Genomic DNA, 13825 nt, shown 5'->3' on the forward strand with positions numbered 1-13825 from the left:
CCCAATACTAATACTACTGGTTCTAAATCCAGCTTGTCACTATTGAAGGCTCAGTCTCAAACACTGGATAAAGATAATATAAAAGAAAATTCTAAAAAAATTTCAAATGAGCCTCTCTAGTTCAAGAGATGAACAATGAGATATCCTGGTTAATCAATGATCTGGCTAATGGAGTTGTTAGATTTATCTTTCACAGGTAACTAATAATCAGAGCATAACAATACACGTAACCTCACAACGACCATCTGCATCACCAATGGATGGCAGATGACTCAAACATCTTCAATTTAGGGCCATGAACTACCTGGACACATCAGGACTGTATGTAATTAACACATGATTCATTATGGAAACATGAACATGCTGGGTAGGCCAGCAGATGTAAGTTGACAATCTCCAATATTAAAATTTCCAATGCCATTTCTGTGGATGAGGCAACCTCTTTCTGATTCTCTAATTTGGTCTGTTTCTTTCCTGATGAATGTTGATGGAAGCAGGCTGCACCAACCTCTCCCGAAGTTCACTGGTGTCGTGAGACACAGAGAGCCCATGCCCAGAAAGCATCAGTGTCCTGAGACAGGGAAAGCCCACTCACAGTTAGGAGCACTGACCTGTCCTTTCATATCTGGAGCAATGGGAATGGTGGGCCAGATGGTTGAGTAGACGCCAAAAAACACCAGCCAGATCAGCATGCTTCCCCAGACAGCCAGATGACTGAACTGCAAAAGGAAACAGAGGCTCAGGCAGGGCTTCTCTGCTGGCACAGGTGAGCCACCCGCACCCCACCTGCAACAGAAACCCTGTGTCCAGGCCAGCTTTCTTCATGGATACATTTTTCACTAGTCACTGGAAAGTGCCATCTTGTAATTATCTTGTCTCAGAATGTCACACAATGAATTCAAGGATCAGGAGGCCCCAAACTACCCTGAAGATCAAGGTGCTTTTGCTGTCTCAGCAGACCTTCTCCTAGACCCCTTGCACAGTTTTAGCCAGCCCCTCACTGGTCCTCACCAATTCTTGCTCCAACTTGGAGCTACATTGGCCAGTTCACCTTAGTCCAGTAAGACAGCACCATATGGACAAAAAGAACATGATGTTCTTACTTATTGTTTTGAGACTTTGATTCTTCTTTTCATTTTCCAAAGAACTTTTTACAAATCTGGGCTGGATATTACATCTTAACAATCTTTTAAGCATCTGCTGAGTTGTTAGCTTTTTCTCGTTTGCCTCTGAATATGATGATCCTTGACTTCTTTTCTTCCACACTCCATGACATAATCCACCATCAAGGTCTGTTAGCTTTTCAAAAATACTTCCAGAATCTGACCATTTCTCACTATACCACTTTGTAAGAGTCCAGGCCAAGCCACTATCACCTCTTGTCTGGATTAATTACCATTGTCACTTGATGGATTCTCTACTTCCACAAGCACCTCCAATCTCCTCCCTCATTTTCCCAGCACAGAATTAGGAGTCTATTTATAAAGCAGTGATGGACAAACATGAAACATGGGTTATGATCCTGAAATGTGACATGTCACCAAAATGTCTAAAATTGAGGAATGATTAAATGATGGGATATTGATCAAACTTAATACCCTTTAATTATGAACAAAGATTTTGTGGAAGTATACTTTAAGTTGTGGAAAATGTCCACGATCTATTTTAAACTGAAAAAAGGATTACAAAGCTATATGCTCCATAAAGCATTGTCTTATTAAAAATATACAGGTGAAACATCTATAATGTTATCCAGAAAAGTCATAACAGTAACTGCCCCTTGTTCATAAACTTATGGAAATTAAAAATTCTCTTTCATGTCCTTCTGTATTTTCTGTATTTTTTTTTTTTTTTTTACAACATGCATATACACTTGAAATGAAAGGACTGTTAATAGCTTAGAGCTGTTAGTAAGTGCCAAGCAAATGAATCATCGGAAAACTCTGGATGGCAAATTTGCCCTGATAAAGATCAAATGAAAAATTTTACATGCAAAATTTAAATGAGATAGCTCAATCCTGCTGATTGGTTTCCCAAGGCTTAAAAAAAGATCCATGACATCAAATTATCTGTAGTGGATAGAGAAACAGTTCCAGAGAAAACTTACTTTAGTCCATGCTGTGGTCTCCAAACCAGCTTTCAGACACACAGTGACAACAACATACTGTGAAAACAAACAGGAATTGGGGAAAATGTATTATCCTTGGTGATTTATTATTACTTTCCAGGAGAAACCCCAAGTCTCCATTCCAGAGGCAGTGGGAGTCACTTTTGTGTTTTTCTTAGCTTGGAAAGATTTGGGGAAAATCACTTTCTACAGTGCTGCTTTTTTTTTTACAGCTAGATGTGAAACTGTCTTGAGGTGACCTGTCTAGAAATCTTGACTCTGCAAAATCTCTGCTAGAAAATGAGGTAAGCATTTCACAACCATTTTGAACTTTAAGAAATGTATACTATTGAGTTGAAAGATTTAAAACAAATAATATGAAGGAAGGCCTTATATAAAGGGTTTCCAGAGGCAGTGTGCCGACATATGCCACTTAAGAACAGTTCTGTAAACAGAGAGAAACTTACCGTGTAAACAATATTTCCAACAAATAAATAGTCTGTGGCCTGGCCACTGGCCAACGCAGTATCTGAAAAACAAAGAAGTTATTACTAACTTCTGGGGAAGAGCACTGCAATCTATTTTGTTCAGAATATAAAAACAGAACTTTAGAAACATTTTCAAAAGGTAAGGGATTTTCAAAAACTGCATCATCTGTGATTCTAATGCCTCCTCTAACTGTGAATTGTTTTCATCTTGTATTTTCTCCAAACGAAGCAAACAAACAAAATCAGGTTTCTAACAAAATGAACCAAATACCTGATCTGTATTGAAATTTATATTTTTATAAGGATTAAAATCTCCCCTTGTGGGGTTAAGCAAAGGGAAGAGTTAGACTATAATAACCTGTCTTTATTTATAGCAGCATTTGACTTTTTCTGAGTGTTCCTTTAGGATTTATTTTTAGTTTTTGCTATTTGGAACTATGAGCCAATAAAGGAAGATAACCACATGAATACAAATTATTTCATGATTATTGAACTCAGAGTTTGGGAGGGATATTCACTACTCATGTTCTCATATGCAATTGCATGAACTTCTGAAGTCTATAAATTGGGGGAATGCAAACAATCCAATGAGAGACATCTAGAAAATACAATTAGAAATTTGAAACTTTAATTTCTTAACTTTTCCCCTTTTTTGTTCATAATGACTATTACAATGTATAAAACAATTACTAAGGCTGAACTCTAACGGAATTGTCTAACTTCCATCAACTAGCTTGCTGTGAAAAGTCTGGTTATTATCCTGAGGGGTTAAAGCCTTTTTCAACATCAGGAATGGTTTCTTTGGACGCCACTGCTAATCTTCTTTTATTCCCTTTTATACTCAAATTCAGGTCTGTGACTGGGAGGCCAAGGATTACAGGGATTTTTGTGTTCAAATTTCCAACCCAGTAGCTGCCGTACACATACATTTGGGCAGGCTCACCGACCCATGTGCTTGTTGAGGAATCTCTTATTAAAGTGTCAAGATCTGTTTAGTTTTCTAAGACACCAAAATGACCAGGTAGCATCATAAGCAGAATCTGGTCATTGTGGGGCCATAGATCGAGCTCCAGGGCATGGTCTTTCTCCTGATTCAAGATAGGAATATTTGCATATATAAGGAAAGATCAACTGCAAAGTGATATTATGGGCTGCATTAGCTATACACCTAAACTAAGGGACTGCTACTGGGGAAAGTAAAGTGTTATCCAATGAGAATAGAGAGAGATGGCCACCAACTTACAAAGGAATGGTCTGGAAATTTAGGGGAGATACTTGAAAGTTAGGCAGAATTTCATTAAAAGGAAAGGAAGGAAAAAGTTCAAAACACCTATCCTTCCATTCTTGAGCAATAAAGAGGAATGAAACACTGAAACAAGCTATAACATGGGTGAACCTTGAAAATCTTGTGCTAAGTGAAAAAAGCCATCACAAAAGGCCATCTGTTGTAGGATTCTACTTCTTGAACTGTTCAGAAGAGGCAAATCTACAGAGACAGAAAGTAGGCTAGTGATTGTCAGGAGGTGGGAGTTTTTGGGGGGAGGGGGGCAGAATGGGAAATAACTGCTCATAGTTATGGGGTTTCTTTTGGGGGGAAAGAAAATGCTCAAATATTAAGGCGTCAGCTGCACAATCACATGATATATTAAAAACCATAGAATTGTACCCTTTCAATGAGTAGAATGTAGGATATGAACTGATAAAGCTGATATAAAAAAAATTCAGTTCCTCAGTCACACTTAATCATATTTCAAACCCTCAATGGCCACAGGTAGCTAATGACTACTAAATGGGACAGCATGGATACAGAACACCTCCATCGTCACAGAAAGTTCTATTGGACATTCAAGCCAGAGCCACTATGCTGGAAGAGGAAAGAAGTGATAAGAATTGGCACATATATTTTGAAGGTAGAGAGGACAGGCCTTAGGATTTAAATGGGGGGTGAAAAAGAATGTGAGGAATCAAGGGTGATTTAAAGTTTTTGCCTGAGTACCTAGGTGAACATTGATATCATTTACCTGATTCTGGTCATATTCACACAGGAATACTGATTAAAAGAGGGACACATTAAAACTTGGTATTGAGTGGTCAATATTTCAGATTCACAATATGAAGAACAGGTGACAGAGAACACGATGCTATTAAGAAAGAAACAAAAGCACATGGAGGCAAATGAGGTGGTGAGAAGGAGACAGTTAGTGGGGGAGAAAGGCCCAGCAATGAGTGTTAGAAGCCCACGTTCCAGCCTGGCTTTCTTGTCCCAGCTCTACTGTTATTCAGTTCCTTAAAATGTTCGGTTCTGTTTCCACACCTCTAAAATGGGGATTTTTATACTAGATACAGATGATGATGACTGAATTTTCACCAAGCTTCCTCTAAGATAGAAAATTTTATTGATAAGGTCTGTGATTTTCACTGCTCCATCAGCCTCAAGCGGGTAATGGTAGAAACTGGAGAGTTTCAGATCTTCTTCCTGTTCAGTTTAGCTCAGGGGGGTTTTCCTAGTCTCAGTCCATCTGCCTGAATGGAGAACAATGACCTCAGTGCCCTGAAGTTCTACCTTCACGAAGCCCCGATGGAGTCCAGAGTCAGCGCGGACCCAGTGTAAGAGTTAGAGGGGGTATGAGACTAAACTGAAAATCGAGTTCACAATCATGGTTTGACAACTTTCTGAATTTCCTTTTAGGACGACTATTTCAAATGATGGCTGGTGCATGGACTAAAAGAACTATACAAAACATTTGTCTAATGTGAAAGGCTTAGAATGTGTTTCAGATTTTATGGACATAAATAGAAAACTGTTACATGTAAGAAATACTACATTGAAAAGAGGGAGCATATGATTCTATGACTCACTCTGTGAGCACTTAACCTATATTTGTATACCTCCAAATATAACAATACTAATGTATTATCATTATTAATGTTAGTACATGATAACAATATATGTAAAATCCCTTTGCTATTCTAACAACTATATGACCTAGTATTATCTGTGTATTTCAGATGAGAGAACCAGGGCGGCAAAGAGAAGTCAAATGACATGAAAAAGGTCATCCACTTCACAACAAACTGTAAATAAGGGTTTGTTTTCATTACTGAGCTAGAAAAAATGCATCCCAAAGAACAAAAGAAAACTCCAAAAGGAATAAAATATATATATTAAAAAGTACTCCTTTGAAATACCAACACCTAACGGGAAAGGACTTGCAGGAGAGAATTAAGGCTGACAGGTCTTTAGCTTCCTGTGACAGAGACTCTGGGTCACACTGGAAGTAAACGCAGGGCACAGCAGCAACCCCATGAAACCCGAGTTAGGTGGGCACAGCAGCCCCGAGTTTCTCCACCTTGGCACTGCTGACATTTTTCCAGATTAGTCTTTGTTACGCAGGATGGTCCTGTGCATTGTTGGATATTTGGCAGGACTCCCCGCCCCCCCACCACGTAGCCCTGGGGGATGCCAGGAGTCCCCAAGCCCTAGCTGTGACAATGAAAACTTTCTCCAGGTGTTGCCACATGTCTCCTGGGAGTCAAATCGCCTGGCCCGAGAACAGCAGTATCAGGGGTAAGACAAAAGACAGTATCTAGAAATGTGCAGAATATACTGAGGTGAGAGCATCTAATGTACAAAGGGAGCCCTCTTTCTCTAGTCAGACTAGGAGAGAATGAAGCGACCCCCCGCACCTCCCAGGTGTCCCACAATCCACAGAAAGAAACAGCGGGAGCCTTTAGTACAAAGTGATGCAAGTCACAATGCCAGATGGCCTTTAGAAGCGGGCAAACTCTGGGATTACCTGTGGGACTGAGAGCTTGCTTATGAGGACAGGACCTCCATGAAGACCTTTAGCACTACTGAATGCTCTGTGGGCAACTTGGCATAAAGAAAAAATAGGGAAAACTAAAAGGCATTTTCCAAATGTAGCTTCTAGAGTTTTATAATGCACTAATTTCTACCTTGTCAAGAGACTATAATGCTCACTGGCATTAAATACAATGTTTACACTTGAGGTAACCTGTACATGCTTAAAATAACTTTTCCAGAAGCCAGGATAAGCTTTTTATTTCTGTTCATCATTTTGGAAAGGTAACTCAGCACTGTATTTTAGTTTTCCACTGAGAAAAGAGTATCTCCTGCCCCACTCCAAACTTCTACCATCTGGAAAAAATTTATTCCTTGAAGGAGAAACTCCTAAACCAAGCTGAGATTCTGGAACCCGCCAAAAGTCTCGAAAAGGCAGCATCCTTTAGACAAGTCACCAGCTGTCACTCTGCACACCCTGCTGGGGAAATTCCCATGGAATGGATTGACTGTTCTCTTATGGCTTATATTTCAACTGTTTTAAAAGCCAATACCTGTGGGCATCCTCTTTGTTAGATCCTGCCAATAACATACTACTGAAGGAAAGATCAGAAGTCCTCAGAAATCATTTGTGACTGAATGTAGCAATATGCTACAGCTTGCTGATAATTCAAGCGCGGAAAAGCCCATTTAGACTGTCCAGCGTATTCCTGAAGCACGCTGTGGACACAATCTTTCTTCCCACTTCGCTTCAATTTAATAGCACTGTTATGATTCCCACGCTCCACTCGGGAAAACATCTTCTTTTAGTTTAGTAGTTTAGCTCTTATTATTTTAGTCAGATATTTAAAATTGCAAGTGATTTTTATTTTGAAAGGGAAAAAGCAACCCCCAAACTCAGGTGAGTGGTTGAGTTCCCCAAGCCAGCCTTCAGAACATTATTCAACCACCATCTGTGTAAACGAGAGTGAGAACATGACTTCACACAAAGCAGCAAGGGAAGGCAGAGACGGCTACTTGGGAGGAAGGAGGTGGTGAGAAGGGAAAGGGCAATACAGGCAAAAAGGCAATCAGACTGCACAGAGGCTTGGAAGTGAAACACCCCGCCCCGCCCCGCCCCGCCCACAGCTGGGTTGGGGGGTGAGCGCTGTGCAAGGTAGGGTGGAACACTGAGGGCAGGGGCCGAACCTTGCAAGGCTCTCCAGAGGTCCCTCAGAAGAGAAATCCATCAAAAGTGCATGTGGGGAGGCGTGATCTCACCAAATCTTTGTTTTCCTATCGTAACCAGCAGGACGCTGAGCACTTCCTAACAGAAACCCGTCATTAGCACACAAAGGTTTAACTGAGCAAGGAGGACAGAGGTAAGAAGGAGTAAGCTGCCTATTGCACCAGAACAGCTGGCATTTAACCCAACAGGGACCAGTCAGCCTTTTGCAAATCGAGGATTAAATTCACCCAGATGAGAGATGTAATGAGAGAGGAGGGCATTGCCTCTTCCAAAAGTCCATAAGAAGATTTCCATTAAGTGAAGAACCTACTAGAGCAGGAAAAATTCCCCATCTACCCTGATATAACAGTCACATTTAGAATGATTTTACTATAGCTCCATGTGATGTAAAACCCAATATAATGATGATGTTTACTATATATATCAAAAGCGTTAAACAAAGTGACAGAGTTGGGGACACTGTCCTTGGTAGTCAGCTCATTCTCTTGGAGGCTTCAGGATCCACTGACCCGGAGCCAGTGGGTGCCACTGTTCTTCCAGATTTTTATTATTTGGAAAATCTACTTGAATCCAGGGGTCAACATAAAGAAGGATTAGCTAAATGTGCTTTAGAAATAGTCACTGAAAAAGACTATTGTGAACAACTGGGACAAAACCACACAGACCCACACATTAGTAGTGATGGCCCCAAATGGTTGCATGCAAAAACCTCTCCAAAAATATTTGTGGGAAAACCCATGACTGGTAAGGAAAGTACGCCTTATTTTCTAAGCAGACGGAATGATCAGAGGACTTACTTCAAAATATTCCAAAGGGCTAGGTTGGTGACATTTTATAAAGATGCCATTTCAATTAAATGCTCATTAAAAGCATTGCATCATTACCCAGCTAAACCACAAGAATGCACCCAGAAATGGCTTGGACAAAAAGCAAAATCTGAAGACAAAGTTATAGCACAGTCCTGTATGGTCAGGCAAGACAGGATTTAATAATCAAGAAAACAGATGGGGTGAATTTATACGTGCATTTTTAATGAAGTAAGAATCCATGGAACACCTGAATTACAAATCACAGGCACCTCACTCACATAGGACTCAGGAGAGAGAACTGAGGTGGAGGGGCACCATTCCCTCCCTGGACACCCAGGCACCTGCCAAGAATTCTGGCTGGAGAGCAGATGCCAAGTTTCTCCTGCTTTCCTATTCCCGCCCTTTGGCTTCAGAACTCTCAGCAGCTCTGGCTGAGAGCAGCCCTTATTCCAAAATACGCCCAGGGTGTCCCCTCCCCACCTTGCTTGCTGGGCCTCTCAAGCCTGCAGATGCTCAAAGGAGGCACTCCACCAACCAGGTATCATTGGACTAATATCCAGAGTGAAGAGGTGCTCCAAGTTCCAAGTAACTCATTTACAGACAAACTTTTATAGCTCACCCTGCTCAAACCTGGACTGCCCAGGCTATAACTGAAACTATTCTTCCTGCTTCCAATGTTATGTATTCACAAAGAGAAAATTTATTTTTTCCTTTCTCTATAAAGAGTGGTATAAAATATTGGAGAGAGTTTATAGGAGGTTGAGTTTATACAAGTGTTAGTGATTATAATTACATTCATAACCAGTGCTGGGTTAAGTTCCTGGTTATATAAGCCTTTTTGCTGGATTTTCTCCTCTCTCTTGCCATTACTGATGGATAAAGGGAAGGATATGAAACTCAAATTTCAATCTGGGTTTTTTTTTTCACTTTTGTGAAAATGGATTTTAAAAAGATAGTTTAAAAAAATGGGTGGTAACAATGATGAGACGTGAACTTGATGGCCGATGTCAAATAGCCACCTGTGTGCCCACAGACTTGTCTCCCGTTCTTGGGTGCACAGCTAAGTAAAGTTCCTTAGCTCCTTGTACCCAGGTGGGGCCCTGTGACCAGTCCTTGCCAATCAGACATGCGCAGAAGGGATGGCTCCCTTCCCAGAGATGGTCAAGAGCAACGATTCCTTCTCCTGGCTCTGTCCCCTACTAATATCAAGGCTGACAGTGCACTCAGTGGTCACACATGAATGGAACCTGACTGTACTGAAATGGACCCTGAATTTGTTTTAATGAGGTGTGTTAAGATACGTAGACAGAGAAATGATTGTCATGGAGGAAGAAGTTTATACTTACAGATCCCTAGAAATGAGGCAGGGATGCCAAGCAGGGCCACAAGGGAAAGCGTTGGGGTCAGTAAGGAGGCAGAAGAGGAAAAGAGAGAACACGGTCCAGAGCCTTTACTGGGGTTTTCAGGGGACGGAATGGACAAAGCTGGGTAGGTATGAGGTATAATCTTAGGACTGGATGGTATAAATAATTTCAGCAGGGCTCTGTGTTATAGGGGTGATCCCTAATTGTCTGGCATCTGACCCCAGGGTGATTTAGGGCCGGAGGAATACTTTATTGGTGCATGACAGTTCAGAGAAGAGATGGCTAGGGGTGTGCCTTTAAGAGATGGCTGGCGGTGTGGCCTCTGGACTGGTTGACATGAGTATTAGAGACACTCTTGCAGTGGCGAGGGGGGTTCCATTTCAATTCGGGGGGGCTCCATTTCATGCATGACCCCTGCGTGCACTCTCAGCCTTCCCATCAGTGGAAGACAGAGCCAGGAGAAGGAGCCTGGGAGGGGCAGTCTCTCCAGGATCAAGGCCCCAGTGAACATCAAAAATGTGGGAAAAAAATATTGGAACATAAGAAAATATGCTCAGTGCAGTCGTCTCCCAATTGACCGTGACATGAATAAGAAATTAGCTTTTATTGGGATATGCCCCCAAGATGTGGGGGTTGTTCATTACAGTTTATTCCCACCCCAGCTAATGCACCTCCATTCAACTTCTCAATTCGACTTTCTGATAAAGTTATAAGGGTTAGAGAAATTGGGCAGCTCCGGCTCACACTTCTTACAGCATGATACCAAACCCCGACTGTGTCAAATACATGTAGCATGGGGATTATTAAAAGAGACCCTGAAACCTAAGAGATACTTAACAGTGGGCCTCCAGCCCAATTCTGGGTTTCCAAACACTGGTGCTGCGGATTTGTGAAGCAGAACACAAGGTCCAAGCTTTCCTTCAACAGGTCATTGTGTTTAAAACAAGCCCAAATAAAACAACAACAAAAAAAAAAGTTCTGAATTTGGAAACTAGGTTTTATTTAAGTACATCACAATGGGGTTAGTAATGAGGTATTTTAGGTTTATAAGCTGTAGTTTCATTTGTATGAGAATCAAAAAAACTTCCCAAGTATTCCATCTTTCTCGTTTTTAGCGGACAAGCCCCTTTCACTTCACCTTTGTGCTTGGGGGTCTTGGGAAGGTCCTCCAGGACTCTGTCCTCTCAGGAGGGGTTCCAGAGGGTGGAGGCCATGTGGAGTGAATTACTACCCTTTCTGTCCCATTTAGCATTTAATGTTCCTCCCCAGATGTTTCCATTGATTTCAGACATTTTCGAATCTGACACAGGAGGGGTGGTGGCTTGTAAAGGGGAACTAAGTGTTGGCTTCCTGTCTCCCTGTATTCCTTGGAAACACAGCATTTAGTTGGGAAACTCTGTGGCTACCACAGCACCTTGTCCCAATAGGCCCAGGAGCTATGGCCATCAAGGACAGTATTCACTAATACCATACTGGCTCCCCATGGGATACCCGGGAGCCAGGGTAGGCCTGGCACAGAGAACAGACTCATTTAGCTTTTCCTTTCTAATAAATAACTGAGTTTAAGAAGTGGCAGGCAGAGAATGGCAGTCTTGCCCTAACATCGTTGAATGTGAGGAAGGCTAGTCATTGGGATTTACGTGATATAAAATGGCGTGATTGGCAGTACTAGGTATAGATCAGAAATAGTTCAAGCTCAAACAACCCAATAATGCCATAAGCAGAGACAAGCAGACTACGCTTCATCTCATCCACATGCACAGTTTATAAAACTGGTTGTCTAGCAGCACAGTCATTAAAAAATACAAAATCGCCTTTTCTCGAAATTCTCAAAAGACCTTGCTGCTTAATTAGTGCCAATAAAATACGTGTCCATATACGTGTCCTTCTGAAAAGGGGTGGGAATGATTTCCAGGGTGTAGGCTGTGAGGAATTGAGAAACAAAGGTTTTGAGGAATTTTTCTCTGCTGCTAAGTATATTCTCTTGCTCCTCACCCCTCGTAAATTTCATCAAGAAAAATCTGAAAATTTCCTTTTTTAAAGTCCAAACTGATATTACTTTCTTTTGCCAATAGTCACATTCCACTTCAAGGAGGAATACTCAAATATGCAGACTGGACTCCACCAATGGAAAACCTGAGTGTGGGCTGACACCAAGGGTCTTGATGAATTTCAGGCCCTACAAAGGTGACATCTCCGGTTTTAACCTAGACTCGCTTTCAGATCAAAGTATGGGAGCTGCAGACAGGCCACGGGACTGAGCGTAAGATTGTGATGGTTGGAAGAAATCTGATTTGCTGAATTGCTTGAGTGGAAAAATTTATTTTGAAACTTGAAATGAATCATCACAAATTCCATCAGCAAAGGAGTGCTTTGAAAGGTCTATCCAAAACCACGCAAAAATAAGCAAAGCAAAATTCTTGGAACCTCTCTAAGGAATGAACGACGGGCTCACACCTTCTCGAAAATATTTCTTCCCAACAATTATGTGCCCAAAGTGAACAACACTGGTATGTAAGACTCTAAGCCACTCTTTATAGTGGAAAGAGAAGCTCCTGGTAAAATCCACCACCTTTGTGACATAATCCACAAAGTGTGGAACAATGAAATGAAGGGCTCTGGGGACCTTAGCCCATCAAGCGAAACTCCTTTAGGGTCCTGGCTGTGGACAGAGTCTGGGGGACAGCTTCAGGTGGGACTTGGGAGTGGAGAAAGGCACTCCTGTTAGATCAGGGTCCCCCAAGCCTTGAACATGTCTCAGTTCCTCTCAAATCAGCGCCATGTTCCTGTATTTCCTTGGGGGTGGGGTGCTACATCATTCTAAAAGGTGATTCAAAGTGTAACAAGAACTCAGAGTTAAGAAAGTAAATCAGCACATATAAACAAGTAATCCCATCAGCTGCCATATCCCTATCTTCTCCAACTTGCAATCTTTCTTGATTTCCACCACTGACTTTCTTTTTCCCCCGACCCCCAAAATTCATGCTCTTGCTAAACATCATGTGTTTTTCCATGCAGCGAGTCTTCCTACCTCCCGCCTCTCACCGAGAAAAGTCTGCACCCGGGTTTTCCTGATCTGACCCTCACCTAACCCTAACCTCCCGCCCTCCTTCCCAGCCACTCCCCCCCACCTCTCTGATGTAGCTGTCTTGACTAGAGGGTGCCACTGCTGACCCTAGAGGGGACCCTGGGAATATGTCAAGACATGTTCTGCTCTATTATAGTTGTACAAGGATAGGGAAAGAAAGATGGAAGGTTACTGACATTTGCTGCCAGCATCCTGAAATGCTCATAAGGTCGCCCAACAAAATCTAGAATCTGGGTTTCCCTGGCCCTGCATTGGGAAATACTGCCCATGGCCTCTTCAGGTTCTTGCATGCCTGCCTGGTTGGTACAGAGTGCTCTCTCTCCTCACCTTTCCCCACACCTGCCCTGCCCCACTTGATCAGCCACTCCTCACCTTTCAAGAATATAAAATGTCACTTCCTCAGAAGAGCCTCTGGACTAGCTTGTGACCCCATAGACCACAGCACACAGGCCAGGAAGCAGCGATGTACACATTTCCTGGTCATTAGCTCTGGCCTTCTGGAAGCGGCTGGAGGCAGGAGAGGCAGAATTTCTACGTGTTGTACTCTCAGGGTCACTGATTTGCCATGATTCTGCTGAATCAATAGATTCTCAAAACACACTCCCTGGAAGCATGTATGCACATTCCCATTTCCTGGGTGTTAATCTCCTTACACACTCCCTGCAACACCTGCACACACGAGTGTCCTTGCCTCTAGTTCTCCTTCTACCTTTCGCTCTTATGGACTTGATACATTCATTCCCCCAAAGAGCTCTGATCATGATACTCTCCTTGATCTAAAATCTAGGCTGAATCTTCACATAACATCTTAAGTCCTGACTTCTCAACCTCATATTCAAAAAGCTGTGCTGTCCAGTTTTTACCCACCTTCTCACATCTTTTTCTGACCTTCACCGGTGAAAGGACAGACTCCTCACAGCTTTCCACACCTGCCCTGAA

General features: G+C 42.2%; 1 protein-coding gene across 1 annotated transcript in view; it reads right to left on the bottom strand.

The window, feature by feature from the left end:
- The window catches only part of ATP8A2 (ATPase phospholipid transporting 8A2), a gene marked incomplete at its 5' end in the record, with an annotated part of 618696 nt that overhangs the window by 146437 nt on the left and 458434 nt on the right, over positions 1–13825 (bottom strand). Inside the window, 3 exons of the mRNA XM_082700943.1 lie at positions 612–719; positions 2108–2164; positions 2575–2636. Of these exons, the coding sequence (XP_082557069.1) occupies positions 612–719; positions 2108–2164; positions 2575–2636 (227 nt within the window). The remainder of the gene's footprint in view (positions 1–611; positions 720–2107; positions 2165–2574; positions 2637–13825) is intronic.

Source organism: Mustela nivalis, assembly GCF_964662115.1.
Source record: "Mustela nivalis genome assembly, chromosome: 15".
Lineage (NCBI taxonomy): Eukaryota > Metazoa > Chordata > Mammalia > Carnivora > Mustelidae > Mustela > Mustela nivalis.